This window comes from Mandrillus leucophaeus, unplaced genomic scaffold (assembly GCF_000951045.1).
Source record: "Mandrillus leucophaeus isolate KB7577 unplaced genomic scaffold, Mleu.le_1.0 Scaffold730, whole genome shotgun sequence".
NCBI lineage: Eukaryota > Metazoa > Chordata > Mammalia > Primates > Cercopithecidae > Mandrillus > Mandrillus leucophaeus.
This window is the reverse complement of record NW_012107920.1, coordinates 1779340-1797038: the sequence shown is the minus strand read 5'-3', so window position 1 is coordinate 1797038 and position 17699 is coordinate 1779340. Positions and strand designations below refer to the sequence as shown.

At 34.1% G+C, this 17699-nt stretch overlaps 1 protein-coding gene across 1 annotated transcript in view; it reads left to right on the top strand.

Annotated features, from left to right (window-relative positions):
• The window catches only part of LOC105528762, a 163179-nt gene that overhangs the window by 110815 nt on the left and 34665 nt on the right, over nt 1-17699 (top strand). Inside the window, exon 9 of the mRNA XM_011965644.1 lies at nt 8893-8997. Coding sequence (XP_011821034.1) covers nt 8893-8997 — 105 coding nt within the window. The remainder of the gene's footprint in view (nt 1-8892; nt 8998-17699) is intronic.

Below are 17699 nucleotides of genomic sequence, written 5' to 3'. Positions count from 1 at the left end.
ATTGGATATAAAAATCCTTAACAAATGGTAGGTCATAGAATTAAAAGTACATAAAAGGAATTATCCACCACGACTTTAGGGAATTATTCCAGAGATTTGAGGCTGGCTCAGTACTGGAAAGTCAATCTTTGTAATTCATCATTTTAACAGAATAAAGAAGAAAAATTACATGATCATATTAATCAATGAAGAGAAAGCATTTGACAGATTTCATCACCCATTTTCATGATAAAAATTTTCAGAAAAATAGGAATGGAGGGAAACTTCTACAGCTTGATAAAGAGCAGCTACAAAAACCTACAGCTAACATAGTATTTAATGGTGAAAGCCTGATTGTTTCCCCACACCACTCTTATTCAACATAGTGCTGGAAATTCTAGGCAGTGCACTAAGGCAAGAAAGGGAAAGAAAAGCTTGCAGACCAGAAAAGAAGCAATACAGCTGCCCCTATGTGCAGATGACATGATTGTCTACATAGAAAATTCTGAGGAATCAGCCGGGTGCAGTGGCTCATGCCTGTAAGCCCAGCACTTTGGGAGGCCAAGGCAGGCAGCTTGCTTGAGCCCAAGAGTTTGAGACCAGCTTGGGCAACATGACAAAATCCCATCTCTACAAAAAATACAAAAATTAGCTGGGCATGGTGGTATGTGCCTGTAGTCCCATGGCCTTAGGGCTTTCTGGGAGGCTGAGGTGGGAGGATCACCTGAACCTGGGAGTTTGAGGCTGCAGTGAGCCGTGATCATGCCACTGCACTCCAGCCTAGACAACAGGGAGATCCCCATGTCAATAAATAAATAAATAAATAAATAAACTCTGAGGAATCTGTACAAGAAAAATCTCACAGAACTAATAACTGAGCTCAGTAAAGTGACAGGATACAAAATAAACATGAATAATTCATTGTATTTCTATGTATCTATAGATGAACATGTACTGAAATATATACTGAAATTAAAACTGTATCATTTATAACTGCTTAAAACTGAAATAATTAAGTGTGAATCTAACAAAGCATGTGTAAGAGTTAGATGCTGAGGACTACAAAATGCTGATAAAAGAAATAAAAGTGATCTAAGTAAATAGAGAGATTCCCTATTTATAGATTGGAAGAATCGGGATAGTAAACCTGTCATTTCTCCTCAAATTGATATACAGATTTAAGCAATTCCTGTCAAATTTCCAGCAAGGCTTTTTTGTACATGTAAACAGGAGTATTCTAAAGTTTGTATGGAAATGCAAAGGAAGTAGAATAGCTAAAATAATTTTGAATAAGAGGAATAAAATAAGAGAAATAAGTTTAGCTGACTTCCTGACTTACTGTGTTACAGTCATTAAGATTGTGTGGTCTTGGTGGATGCATAGGCCTATAGATCAATGGGACAGAGTAGAAAACCCACAAATGGACTCCTACAGATATGCTGCACAACTGATTTTTTTTATAAAAATGCAAGAAGTATTCAATGGTGTAGGATGGCCTTTTCAAACAATTGCTGCTGAATCAATTGTACATCCTTTAGCCAAAAAAAGAACCCTGACCTAAGTCTTGCATCCTATAAAAAATGACTTAAAATAATAATTCATAGACAAATGTAAAATATAAAACTATTAAACTTGTAGCTAAAACAGGAGATCTTTGGGATTTACGGCTAGGCAAAGCATTCTTAGACTTGACACCAAAAGCACTATTTGTACAAGGAAAAATAGGTAAATTGGACTTCATCAGAATTAACTTTTTTTCTCTTCAAAAAACCCTGTTAAGGGGATTAAATACAAGCCACAGACTCAGAGAAAATATTTTGCAAAACACATATCCAGCAAAAAATTAGTATCTAGAATACATAATGAATTTTCAAAACTCAATATAAAAAAATCTAACTGGAAAGTGGGCAAAACCATTAGTAAACATTTCACCAAATAGGATATGTAGATGACAAAGAAGCATATGAAAAGATGCTCAACATCATTAGCTGTTAGGGAAATGCAAATTAAAACCACCATAAAATATTACTACAGAAAGGTTAAAATAAAATAATAGTGATAACACCAAATGCTAGTAAGGATGTGGAAGAGAAATAGGATCATTGATATATTGTTTTTGGGAAGGTAAAATGGTACAGATGTCTAGAAAGCAGTTTGGTAATTAGAGAAAAATCCAAAGTATGCATGCAGTTCTGTAAGATAAAGTGTCCGGGCATGCATGCAACCCAGCAATTGCATGCCTGGGTGCTTATCTTACAGAAATGAAAATTTATAATTACATTATAATTTGTACACAAAGGTCATCACAGCTTTATTAATAGAAGCCAAACTCTCTGTGGGCTTCTCACAGTGTACTCATGCCAGAATAAACTGCAGCCTTGAACCATTGCTCAGCCTCCTTACCTGTGAGCTATGAATACTGAAGCAGGTTGCACAGTGAAAAAAACCAAAAAGCTCAAACAGGAAACACTCTGGATATCCTTCAGTGGGTTAAGAAAACTGTGGTACATCCATAGATGGAATACTAATCGCCAGTAAAAAGGAAGTAACTATTGATATATGCAACAACAATGAATCTTAAGATAATTATGCTGAAAAATCCAATTCTAAAAGATTACATACTGTGTAATTTCATTATATAACTTCCTCGAAATGACAAAATTATACAAATAAAGAATAGAATAGTGGTTCCCAGGTTTTCAGGATGGGGGTTAGGATGAGTAAGACTTTAAAGGACAAGATGGATCCCTTATGATGATGGAAATGTTTTGTAGCTTGACTGTTTCATGTCAACATGTTGCTTATGATATGGTACTATGGTTTTGCATGATATTGTCTTTGGGCTAAACTGGATAAAGGGAAGATGGGATATCTTTGTATTATTTCTTAAAACTGCATGTGAATCTACAATTATCTCAAAATAAAAAGCCTAATACCAAAATTGTGGTCCGTGGAACAGAGAAAAAAAAGAAAAAAAATTTAGCCTCAGTTAAAAAGATAATTGTTACATGATGATGTATACAATAAAAAACCTTGTTGCAATTGAAATCTGAAACTGTACTGATGACTTCCATACTTTATTATGTTAAAATCTATTGTTTTATCTTGTACTTGGAATGGATCTTTTACTCATGAATTATTTCAAATAACATCACACATTAGTTATTTGGAAAATGTTGTTCATTCAGTTATTTAACTCTTCAAATGTTGACACATTTCAGTATAATATACAATATCAAAATAGATGATTTTTTAAATTGTCAGAAAAGTTCTTTAGCATTGGGAACCTTGCAAACTCATGTTAAGGGACACACGTTTTCCAAAATTCTAATTTTTGTTCAAAAGCTCAATTTTTTTCATTGTCACAAATACACTCGGTTGTTTTGTTTGAAGTGACAAGTTTGCTTCATTCCTTTTTAAGAAAAATCTTGCCATATACCCAAGTCTCAATAAACATGATTTGATGTTTGTTTTCTTAAATGAAAATGGAGGCTAGTTCAGTTCACAACTCAAACAATAGCACACATGCATTTCCTCCAAACCACCATCATACTTCACCATGGCCACAGATGTATTTTGTTTGTATTTCTCATTTACTCACATTAAATATTAAGATGTGTGGAGATTTAATAAAATTAAAAATTTTTCCTTCTTTCTGGTGGGCATTTTTAAGGTGCTGCTGTCTTGATTCATGCTTGGCACTGTGAGTTTCACCATATATATAATATATATATACACACACTCATATATACATATATACACATATATATGTGTGTGTGTATATCTACATGTGTGTGTGTGTGTGTGTGTATATATATATATTTTTCCCCATCAATGCAAATGTTAACATAGTGAAAAAGGCAAATAACCTTCCCCAGGGTCTCAGATTACATTTTGAAAACTGATATTCTGCCTTAGGTTTCATTTAAATGAAACTTAACTTGACCCTGAAACTAATTTGCATGTCTCTTTCCCTTAGTGAACAGAATACTCTGACCTTGGGTCATCAGTATGAACAAGAGTTATTGTATCAGCTTGTAATATGCATCATGGCCTTAGGAGGTATGCAGGAACTGTTAAACACACATTAACCCAGGATGCTTCAGAGTTAGTCATTCAGTTTGCTATGCAACAGCCATTGTCCTTTCAAGTTCTGGCAGCCACTACCTCTGTTGCTTCCAATATTTTCCTAGGACTCTTAGAAGTTCTGAGCATTGCTAGGAGAAGCAATTTACCATGGTTAGTCTTATTTACTAGTTTAATTTAATAAATTCTCTCCTGAAGGTGCATCTGTACTTTCCCTTGAGAGCAAATTATTGTTGTTTAGTGACAGCTTTCCTGCACTTCCTACTTGGAGACTTGTATCTTAACTTCTAGGGCAGTAGTTTTATTCTGGTTGCTTAAGCTGCTGGAAATGTACTCCATGGGAAAAATTACTGTACTTTATGTGACATAACATTTGAATACCTGAAATCCTCTTAATGTGTAGGTGATCCTTAGAAGATTTGCCAGCTGTTTTTGGAAGAGTTTATTCATCTTTTAGTAAGGACTTCCTGGCTCTAGGTCTGTACAGCATAAAGTGATGCGCTATGCCCAGCATAACAGGACAAGTGAGACCAAAAACTTAATTTTGAAGTCTTATGCTGGAAAAATTACCTGGCAACTACAAAATCTGCCTTTCTCAAAATACTGTATTCTTCTGGGAAACAGGAAACATGTGACCAAGTATATGGAATAGTTGAGGATTATATCTCTGACTAGAAATAAAAGCACTCCAGATGCAGTGACACTTTATAATAGTGAATCTTTATTTACTGGGTTTGGGTTTTCATGTATTACTCTGGAAAGTCTGTGTATCATCCACATTCCAGATGTCATTGTTAAGCATTCATTTTTAAAGCTAGAGTTATGTCTTTTTGCAGTTGATGCTTTAAAATTGAGCTCATTTTCCTGGTGAAAGACAGATCATTTTGGGGAAAAGGCATAGTCCAATTAAATATTATTACAAGTAAATAAAAATATTAAAGAAAACATAATTATCAATATTGTGGCAAAACATAATTATCAATAATATTGTGGCTTCATAAAGCTATTATTTTAAAATCTTACCACATTTTCTTCAAGATCTTGTCATGAATACCTGATTATTATTTTTTTGTATGTAACTATGGAAAATTTTTTCTTTTTACTGTTTTATTATTATTTTATTTTATTTTTTGTTTTTTGAGGTGGAGTCTCACTGCAATGCCCAGGCTGGAATGCAATGATGTGATCTCAGCTCACTGCAACCTCTGCCTCCTGAGTTCAAGCTATTCTCCTGCCTCAACCTCCCAAGTAGCTGGGACTACAGGCGTATGCCACCATGCCCAACTAATTTTTATATTTTTAGTAGAGATGGAGTTTCACCATATTGGCCAGGCTGGTCTCAAACTCCTGACCTCAAGTGATCCACCTGCCTGAGCCTCCCGAAGTGCTGGGATTACAGGCATGAGTCACTGTGCCCAGCTTATTATTTTATAATAGTTTTATTTTTAAAAATAGTTTTAGACTTACAGAAAACCTATAAAGACAGTATGGCAGTTTCCCATACATACCACACTGTGTTTCTTCTATTATTAACATAGTAATGGTGGATTGAATAGTTGTCTCCAAAAGATATGTCCAAGTCCTAACCCATGGCACCTGTGAGTGTGACCTTATTTAGAAATAGAATCTTTGCAGATGTAGTTAAGGATATTGAGATGAGATCATCCATAGGGTGGGCCTTGAGTCCCGTAACCTTATAAAAGGCGAATGCCATGTGAACACACACAGAGACACTCAGAGAAGAAGGCCACGTGCTGGTGGAGACAGAAATTGGAGTGATGCTGCTGCAGGCAAAAGAATGCCAAGGATTGCCAGCAACCCCTGAAGCTGGGAAGAGCAAGGAGGAATTCCTCCCTAAAGTCTTCAGAGGGAGCATGGCCCTCCCTTCACCTTGAGTCCTGAACTGTGAGAGAATGTTTGTTGTTTTAAGCCAAGCAGTGGTAATTTGTTATGGCTGCCCTCGGGAATTTATATGACGTATTACAGTAGTATGGTGCATTTGTTAAAATTAATGAACCAATGTTGATACATTATTGTTAACTAAGATCCACATTTCATTCAGATTTCCTTAGTTTTTATGTAATGTCCTCTTTCTGTTTCAGGATCTCATCCAGGATACCATATTTACATTTAGTTGTCAAGTCTGCCTTAGGCTCCTCTTGGCTGTGATAGTTTCTCAGACTTTCCTTGTTTTTGATGGCTTTGACAATTTTGAGGAGTTCTGGTCAGGTATTTTGTAGAATATCTCCTATTTGGGATTTGCTTGATCTCCTCCCCTCCCTTCCTTTCCTTAGAGACAGGGTCTTGCTCTGTTGCCCAGGTTGGAGTGCAGTGACGTGATCGTGGCTGACTACAGCCTTGACCTCCAGGGCTCAAGTGATCCCCCCACTTCAGCCTCCTGACTAGCTAGGACTACAGGCACATGCCACTATACCTGGCTAATTTTTAAGATTTTTTGTAGGGTCTTACTTGCTCAAGCCGGTCTTGAACTCCTGGCCTCAAGTGGTCCTCCAGCCTTGGCCTCCCAAAGTTCTGGGACAGGTGTGAGCCACCACACCCAGCCATGATGTTTCTCTGATTTGATGGGATTATGTGATTTTCTGAGGAAGACCACTGAGGTAAAAAGTGCCGTTTTCATCAGGTATCAGGGGTATGTGCTATGGACATGATTTATCAATGTTGATGTTAACCTCGATCACCTGGCAAGGTAGTGTTTTTTCTTCATTTAAAGTCTCTCTTTTTTTCCCTTCCCATATTATTCTCTTCAGAAGAAAGTCACCATGCGCAGCCACACCTAAGAAGTGGGGAGTTATGCTCCATCTCCTTGAGGGTAGAGTGTCTACAAAAATTTATTAGAATTCTTCTGTATAGGAAGTGTATCTATTCTTCTCATTTATTTATTTACTCAGTCATTTATTTATGTCAGTATAATTTGAGAATATTTACATTATACTTTGAGTTGTAATCCAATATTACATTATTATTATTAGTTTTGATAAAATTTTTTGATCTTTGGCCATTGGGAACTCCTTCAGTTGGCTCCTATGTCTCTTTTGACACCCTATCATTGTGGGATTTTTAAAATAACACTTTCTTAATTTTTGGCAGTATTAGATATTCTAGGTTCATCTTGTATATTTCCTGCCCTAGTCCTAGAATCAGCCATTTCAACAAGGAGTCCTAGGTCTCTTTATTGGGGAATATAATTAAAAACTAAGATCCAGGCAGTAAGTGTACTTGTTTCTACTGGGCATTGTTGCTTCTAGGTCTTGTCAGCTGTCAAAGCAAGGAAATATATGTGTGTACACAAACTTGTATAAATAAATATATGTATCTATACATATTTCTATATGTAAACATCTGTATCTATGGTAAGCTAAATATGAGTTCTTACTGATGCATCCAACTCTAATCCATTACCTCATGGGTCGTTCTAGTTTCCTTCCTTTTTTTCTACTCCACTTGTACTCCAGCAGTGACAAACCAGTCTTTCGTAATTCTCCCTCAATTTATTAAATTTTTCAATTCCAGTACACAAGCATAGAAGTATCAGAATTGTTAATTCATAATCATGTGGAATACAACTTTATTACCTAATGTGTAACACTATGTGCACAGTTCCTTTTGCCTTAAGTTTTATGTCTTCATTTCCAATGTAACTGAGGTCAGCAACTTTTCCCCCCACCCCTTTAGGTGAGATTGTTTCATATGTTTGTAATACAGTTAGACTGTTTTATTACATTCTGCATTCCATCCTGGGATTCCTCCTGACCTCCTAAATGATTTTTAAAAATTCATATTAAAGAAGAGATCAAGGCATATTTAGGGTGGTATGGCTGTAGGCACCAATTTGCATTGCATTAAAATTCAACTCTTATGCTTCAAAGTTCAGTGGGTTTTTAAAAATGTATAATGTCATGTAGCCACAATTCTACAGAATACTTTCACATCGCTAAAAATATCCCCTAGGCCTGATTAATTTTTATTTGGAAAAGAAATACAGAAACCAAACTAGCAAACACCTGAGAATATGTTAGTAAGATTTTGGAAATGTTAACATTTTGTCATACTTGTTTCATATTTTTTAAAATAAAATTTTAAAAATTATTAAATTAAGGCCTTTTGTACTTCTTAATTCCATTTCTCTTCCTCCCTACCCAGCAGTTACTGGTATAATTATAGTAGTTTTTCTATTCCATGAGTTTATACTTTACTAGATGTATTCGTGAGCCTAACCAATAAATAATATTTTTGTGTTTTCTGGATACATTTATATAAATGACATGGTTTTATATGATTCTTTCTAAAACTTGCTTATTTTCTTCTCAATACCATGCTTCTAAGATCCACCTCTAGATCATAATTTTTGTGTTTTAATGTGTTTTATGGTGTTTATGAGTATACCACATTTTATTTATGTTACTCTATTAATGGCTATTTAGATTGGGTTTAATTTTTTTATTTCACATGCTCTGTGAATATCCCAAACACATTTTCCCATGCATGTGTGAAAGAATTTGCCTAGACTATATAGCTGGAAGTTAAATTCCAGGAAGATGTGGCATGTACACTTTCTACTCTACTAGATATGGCCAATTGGCCTCCAGTGTGTTCTACAAATTTCCCCAAGTCCTTAGGGTCAGTTGGTAATGCAGACTTTTACATTTTTGCTAACCTGATGGCTTTAAAAAAATTCTTTACCAGATTTTCAGAAGCTGTGGAACCAAAAATTCTCAGCAACTAAAAATAATTTTGACAGGAGATAGAGTGTTTACTCTTGCGGCCATTTCTTACCATTTCTAATAACCGTTTATGTTGTTTTCAAAGATGTGTGCTTATCCAGAATTCACGAAGTTGTTTTGGAATACAGCTGCACCTAAATTCTCTGTTCCAGAATCTGTCATGAAGGAAACTCTATATCCAAAATATGAGGTAACATACCAAATGGGTTTTCTCTTTTTTTGTTGTTGTTATTATTTAATAATTAAATTGTATAATTGGCTATGACGTTAAATTTTACTGGACATTTATGTAAATTACCAGACAGTTATTGCCATAATTAGGATTAATTGGATAGCACTATAGAAATTCTTTGTATATGTAAATAATTATATGTATGTATAGAATTATATACATATATACTTATGAATTTATAATTTTGTATGTTCTATACATATACACACACACATATATAATTTTTTTTGAGATGGAGTTTTGCTCTTGTTGCCCAGGCTGGATGGCAATAGTGCAATCTTGACTAACCGCAACCTCTGCCCCGCCGGGTTCAAGCAATTTTCCTGCCTCAGCCTCCTGAGTAGCTAGGATTACAGGCTTGCGGCACCACACCTGACTAATTTTGTATTTTTAGTGGAGACGGGGTTTCTCCATGTTGGTGAGGCTGATCTCGAACTCCTGACCTCAGGTGATCCACCCACCTTGGCCTCCCAAAGTGCTGGGATTACAGGGATGAGCCACCACGCCCGGCCATAATTTTATATATTTAATGTATATTTAAAAAATGTTATACTTATCTATGTGACTTTAGCTAGTTAAGAAGAATATTCTGTTTTCTTTTTGAAAGAATGTTTTATTTGATTGAGAGTTCAAGATATAAAGCTACTTGAGTTGTTTAGAGATCTTCATGGTATTTTCATTTGTTTTTAAAATCACATTTTAAATTAAATTAATATTAAAAACATTTAATAATACCCAAATGTGGTCATCTTTTTTCTTCCCTTAAAGAAGAATGATTACTCTCATTTTATGTTATACTGATCATTTTAAAAATTAGAAAAATAAGGAGAAATAAAACAAAATAACCTATTATTCTTCTCCCACAGAGAATTGCTGCCCACTTTTTGGTTCATTTTCTTTGGTTTGTAAAAATTCTTCTCCTTTTTCCTCCTCCTCTTTTCTGCTTTTTCCTTTTTTTTTTTTTTTTTCTTTTACAGTATTTCAGTGATGAGCATCATTGTACATAAATTTTTAGTGGCATTCAGGATTATTTTATTTGCACAACGCTGTAGGCAGCTTATGAAAACACATATATCAGAAAAGGATAAAACAAAAAAGTTAAAGAAATTGTGGGGAAAACATAACATGAGTAATAACATAATAAAGCCAGAGGTAAGGTTAATATGAAGACATTCAGTTCATGTATGCTGTTGCTTGAAATGGGGTCATCAATTTATCTCCTAGCTTCCCTGCAACCAAGGCATGGTTGGAGTCTTGTTCATATTTAACCTGTCGATACTACATGTTTAGAATGTTAATATTGAAATATCTTTGCATTTCTTGGATTCCTTGTTCATAGTGTATTATTGTTAAATATTATGTTGAATTCTGTTAGGCCATATTTTATTTTTAATTTTAAATATATACTCATGGGTGAAATATCTGTGTAGTGTATTTTTTTTTCCTTTGTTGGACTTTGCTATCAGAGCTATTCTTGCTTTATAAGGTTAACTGGCTAGCATTTCATCATTTTTAATATTCTGAAATTGATATGGCATAGGAATAATCTTGAAAAGTTGGAAGAATTCACTGTTCAGACTCATCTGAGCCATTTGGTAAGGTAATTGTTTGATAATTAAAAATTTTTCTTTTCTAATTCTTAACTTATTCATATTTACTATTTTTCTTGTCAATTGGCAACATATTCCTACAGAAAGCTATGTATTTAGTTGAGATTTATAAGTTATATGCATAGAGTTGCATATATTTTGTCAGTTTTAATATTCATTTCTAATATTGCATCATTTTCTTTTTCCTTTCTGATGGTGTTTCTGATTTTTTTTCTTAGAACAGAATTTTTAGAAAGTAGTTTTTTTCTTGTTTCATTTGTTTTTAAATTAAATGCTTTCTCTATATGTGTCAGACTACTATACTCATACCAGTATGACACCATCCCTTTTATTTTATTTTTTTAGAAAGATATGTAATACGTAGTTCCCCGGCTGTTACATATCATGGCCAGTCAACCAGGAAAACACATGAGTTTAACCCACTGTCTTTGACCAAAACCCTTTTGGATTAATTATTAATTCAGTGTTGTTACTTCTCCTTTTAAACATATTTTTGGTTATTGGCTTTCTGCTTTCCATAGAATGTTGACATTCTATGTTGGCATTTTTCTAATTTTTTTTTTTTTTTTTTTTTTGAGACAGAGTCTTACTCTATCACCAGGCTGGAGTGCAGTGGTGCAATCTTGGCTCACTGCAACCTCCACCTCTCAGGTTCAAGCAATTCCCCTGCCTCAGCCTCCTGAGTAGCCGGGACTACAGGCGCACACCACCACGCCTGGCTAATTTTTTGTATTTTTAGTAGAGACGGGGTTTCACCATTTTAACCAGGATAGTCTCCACCTCCTGACCTTGTGATCTGCCCACCTTGGCCTCCCAAAGTGCTGGGATTATAGGTGTGAGCCACCACACCCAGACTCTAATTTCTTTTGCTGAAAACTTAATTAATTTCTTCATGTTTCTTCTTTTTTTAAAATAAGTAATTTATGAGTTTTCTTCTGTGTACTTGACCTTATTTCAAACCTTTTCATTTGCAGTGTCTTTATTTATTTTCAAAGTAATTTCTATTGCAATTTCCCTTTTCTTTTTGATACACCATAGTGTTTAAACATTTTTTAAAAGCTTGTTGGAATTATTTAAAATTTTATTTTAAAACGTTATTAGTGTAAGAAATATATTCTTCAAAATACCAGTTTCTTGGAATTTATGGATATTTGCTTTTTTGTACTAGATATCCCAATATCTCTCAGTTAATTCAGTGGTATTATTTGTTATCATTTTTATATTGTGGCCAGACTAAGCAGAGCACACCTTTGGAATCAGATAGTCTCGAATCTGATATCCACTTACTTCCTGGGTAACCTTGTACTATTATTTTAACCTCATGAAGTCTCTTTTTTTTTGTTTGCACAGTGTGTTTTTTGAGGATTTAATGAGAGACTATATGGTGCATTGCTCGATAAGTAGTAGGTGCTCAAATAATAATAGACTTAGCTATTATATTGTAATATTATTACATTTTATGTGGTATATTTATTTCATTTGATCTTATAAAGACTTTAATTAAATACGGATTTTCAATGAAGTTATGTCTTGTCAATTTTTCCATATGTTAGCCGGGCGTGGTGGCTCATGCCTGTAATCTCAGCACTTTGGGAGGCTGAGGTGGGTGGATCACTTGAGGCCAGGAGTTGGAGACCAACCTGGCCAACATGATGAAACCCTATCACTACCAAAAATAAAAAATAAAAAAAAATTTTTTTCCACGTGTTACTAATAGTTTTACTTTCTGTGATTAGAAGATGCTTTGTCTTTATCATGAATTTTGTCTCTTATTGATTTGAAATGATCCAGTTTGGCCTATTCAATGCTTGAATTCTACTCTAGTATGTCTAGCCCTGTGTTCTTTTCTCTGTGTTCAGAAATATTTTTATGTTAATACTTTTTGTTGTTTTTGTTTTGTTTTGTTTAGTTGTGCCATATAAGTAACATATGGTGTTTTTGTCCTACTATTATTATTTCATTTTGTGATTTCTGTTTTTTTAAAATTTCTGTTCTCTTTTGTTAACACCCTACTGTCTGTGCTGTTTTCAGAGTGGCAAGGGCTATTACAATTGCTTCAGAAATCACACCAGTAGTATATGAATGCTTTCTTGTAGTAAAAATTCAAACAGTAAAGATGAATATGACATAAAGAGCATTCCCCCTCCTTAATGCTGTCCTTCTCCAGTTCTCTTCTCCCTGAAGTTGGCCATTGTTAAATGCATTTTGTGTATCCATTCAGATATTTTCATTGTCATTTATGTCATGCAGGTGTGTGCAAATGAATACTTTTACATATATGCATTTGTAATTTATATTATTCTACATCTTAATTTTTTTCACTTAAAATACTTGAATATATATCTTTGCACACACATGTGTATTTTTCTGTTTGGAATTCCTAGTCAAAGTGTATGTATATTTCAAATCTTAGAAGATTATATATATTTGCATTTTTTTAATAATGCAGTCTAACCTTTTCATTTACTTGAGAAAATACATATTGTTTTTGAAAAATATGTCATGAGCTAGAAGGAGAAAGTTAATAATATAAAGTATATGAAAAGATTACCTTAATGCAAAAGATTGGTGAATATTAATTTGCATAAGTCAATGTGGCATCCATGAAAATATGATGCTCACAATCTGCTTCAAGAAAATCTGCTGAGGGGGCATACTTGACTGGCGGCCTCCAGCTGCTGTCCTGTAGACCTAACATGGCATTTGCTCCAAGGCCATGCTTCCTTGGGGCTGCTCCCAGCCAGGGACTGAGCACAAGGTGGTTGCTAGAGCAGATGCATTCCTGCTTGATTGTGATTGCTTTCATGGGCAATTTTGGCTCAGGGACTTTTCATCTGCCTGATTGAATCTTTCTTAGAACTGTTCCATGGTCTGAAGCTCTTCCTACCTAATCCTTCCTTTCTCATCCCCTTTCACAGATGTCAAATCTGCATAGTGTTCTGAAGGCTCTCCCTGCCTATTCCTGTACCTTCTTTTTATCCTATACTGTTGATGTCTGCTTCTACTTGAGCGGACAGAGTAGGGATTCTGTAATATGAGTGCAATGTTTTTTAAACTATATGTTTGTTTACAAAGTATGGGCATATATTTTTCTATGTATGTTTACAGGAAAGTGTGAATGTAGGGAATTGAGGGTAGGCAAAATTGTTTTAAAAGAAGTGAAATTGTAGCAAGAATAGGAAGAGTTAGTGAGAACTGGTGACCATGGAGTAACCCAATAGAAAAGTAGTATTGATACTACTACAATACCGAAAGAAAATCAGTATTGGTGGTTGTCCGCTCCCAGAGACCAGGAGAAAAAGATCCAATAGCATTTTCTGGCACAAAAAGATAGCTCAAGCTCACCTGACATTTTCATTTCACCAGAACTGGCATTGACTCTTTCTTCAAAGACTGCTGGTTCTGATGAATGGGAAATGATATTTAGATGCACAGATCTATGTGCTTATATTTTTAAAAAGCAAATTTAACTTATTTTTTTTGTTTGATGCTGCCTTTTTTATTTTCACCTGTTATTCCTTTTCTTAAACTTATAAGTTTCAGTTGTTCTTTTTTAAATAAAATTCAGTAGTCTGGATATAATATACTCATGATTTTACATTTTCATGGTTATTTAAAAATATCTGGCATGTATTTAAACACATCAAGAGTCAATCAGAATCTATATCCTTTCTATGAAGGGTTAAGACTTTAAAATGTTTCACTTTACTCCCATCTGCCATCTGCCACATTTGAGACCATTAAATATTTTTGTTCCTGATAATTTCAATGTTCACTCTGTGCATCAACAATTACATAGATTTAGCTGTTTTTCTGACTTAATTTTCTTTCCACAATTTCTTGTCTTATATCATTTCCTTTCTTCTAATCATTTTTGTTTTCCTTATTATATTTTTGACTAATTCTTTCCAGAAAGGTTTGTGGGTGGTAAATTTTGGAGTACTTGTATTTGTGGATGTATATTTATTTTCCTGTGCCTCTTGCATTCCAATTTGATGTGGCATAAAATTCTATTGTTCTAATTACTTGCCAGGCAGCATCCAGTGTTGATAATAAGTATTCAGACACTGTAGTTCTCATTCATCCCACTTGGAACTTCTTGGTCTTGTTTAAAATGAAGACGTGAGTCTTTTTACATGTCATTTTTTCATTCATTCATCAGATAAATACATGCCAGTCACCTCTATGTTTGAGTCACTGTTCTAGAGGCTGGAGCTGCAGCAATGAAAATTCAAGGTCACTAATTTCATGGAGCTTACACATTTTGGTGTGAGGTACAGATACAGTAAACATGTACAGTGGATTCTTGTCATTTGTGGTAGTTATGTTCCATAAAGTCACCTCAAGCACTGAATTACTTGATATTGAACTGTTGCCCTTAGGGGAAGTAGAAGGCGAGGGTCCTGTGAGCCTCTGGTTTTCATCAGCTGATCAATACATAACCTTGCTTTATGAGGTTTTCTATTTAAAGACACCTTATTTAATATATATTGTTGATTCATTACCACTGAAGTCATAGCCGACAGCACTATAACTCACGCCTGAAAGAAGCTTATGTAACACATTTTTTTCTCTGTAATGTACATTGCAGGCTTCTTGCACTTAGGAACACTAGCCAGCACTTCAGCACTATACTGGGGACCATTTTAAAGAGCAAAATCACAAATCAAAAGCACAAAAATGTGAAAAACACGACACTAAATAGGCCATGAAGAGGAAACTTCTTTACAGTACGAGAGCTAAAACAAGAAGGCAGAATGACATTTTGTTCAACCTCAGCTGGGTGTTTAAATCTGCCACTGTGGTGTAGATTTGTCTATATTTTTCTGTAATATTGTCAATTTTTACTTTATATATTTTGGGGCCATGTTATTAGATGCATACAAATGAAGAATTGTTAAACATTGTTTGTGAGTCAAAACTTTCAGTAATGAACTGAGCTACTTTATTTTAGTAAACACTTTTACCTTAGAGTCTATCTTTATTATTAATGCATTGATAACAATTTTCCTTCTGGCATTCATTATTGCTGTTGAGAAGTAAGTCTTAAATGTAAAGACTTTGAAGCTAATGCATTTTCTGCTTCTACTAAACCTGGCCAGTTTTAAGTTTTTCATTTGCATTTCCTATAGTTTCACTATGATGTGTCTAGGTGTATATTTCTTTTTATTTATCACATATTGAAATCCTTTGAGTTTGTAGTTGACATCTTTCATTAGCTATGGAAAATTTTTAGTAATGTCTATCCATTCTCTATTTCATTTTCTAGGATTTTAATCACATGTATTTTTTTTTTCTCTCTTGTGCTTGGTATTGGATTCTGGACAATTTCTTCTAACCTATGTTATCGGTGAGGTCCACGAATTTCTCTCTTTAGTTGTGTATAATATACTGTTAAACTTGTTTTTTATATGGTTCTTTTTAGTATTTCTGTTTTTCCTTAAATCTGTTATGTTATGATGTTTCGTTTGTTTGTATACCTGTCTGTCTTTACGTGTTTGCTTATCATTGTATTTAAAACATGATTTTAAGGAAACATTTGAGACTTAGAATGGCATTATGGCATTTTCTTGCTCCAAAGGACATTTTTGTTAGAACCTGAGGTCTTTACCATTTAGAAACAGCTTTAATCTAAAGTTGGGGCTTGAGTTTCTCTGACTACCCTCGTGATAGAGCCCAGACTGAAAGTCCACAAAAAAGTTGATTATTTCCACCCACTTTTAATCTGAGGGTGTACCTCTGTGGTATTCCAGTTTATATATAATTGGGATGTGTTATCAGGCTCCACATCTCAGGTAGATTCTGGACTTTGATTTTTGTCACCCTTGCCCCAAGAAATTGCCAAATCTGCAACTCAGAGTTATAGTTGTTTTGGCAAACATTCTGAGAACAAAGCATCTTTGAATAGTAGGCTTACTTTTTCTGGTCCTTGTTTTTTTCTCAGATTTTGGCTCATCTTTTCATTTTTCTAGCTCTCTGATGGTTTGACCGTTGTTTTTCAAATTGTATGTAGCTCTCAGTTGTCCTCAGCAGAGTTCCTAATGTTACATAATTAGAAGCAGAAGTCATTATTGACTTTTAAAGAAACTGTTTCCATTTCTCTTTGCATCCCAGCTTTTATTGCATGCATACCAATTTCAACAATATCTTTGGGGTAGAGTAGGGGGACTTTTTTTTTTTCCATTGGATATCACATAAGCAACACTGTAAGTGCCCTCTCAAGATACCTTAGTTTGGGCATTATTTTGACAGTTTCCAAGGCTCCAGCATATAGGTTCCTTTTTTAAAACAAGTAACCATTGATTGTTAATAAGTTCCAAAGTTTTGATATCTATGAAGCATGGTACTAAGGTTGTTGTCCTTATTGTTGTTAAAAGCATTCTTTTAAATATGTAATATCTGCTATTCCATCATATTTCAATATCTTGTGTAAGCATATGACAAAATGGTTTGAAAATACCTGGTATACCATGTAGTTTGTTTTTAAAGAATAATGATGAAAGTGACCAGTATCTTTCTATTATGTCCAGTAATTATCTTACCATACATTGTACTATCACTACTTTCTGAAAATATAACTTGAGAGGATTTTTAGCAAAAATTCAATGCTTGGTGATTCCTAAGTTACCCATAACCTTCTCCATTGTCAGTAATAATTACATAATATTTTTAAAATCTGACTTTTTGTTCAATAAATATTAAAAAAATTTTAATGTTAGTGTTCAAGACCTCACAATTTCAAAAAACAAAGTAGTAGTATGATTTAATTAATCATTAATCCACCCAACTGTCAAATTTAGGTCTTCTAGGTTTCTGCATATCCAAAACACTGATTACAAGATAGAGAAGTAGCACATTTAATAATAACATTAATTATTGTGGCAGTTTACTCTTACAACAATAAATATATCTACATACTTAACCGATAGAATTCAAAGCATAAAGCACTTAAGGCAAATTTCATTCCAGTTTACATTTAGAATGATTGCTTGTATTTAAAAATGAATATTCATATGTTGACAGGCAAACTAGATAATGTCTTGTTCATAA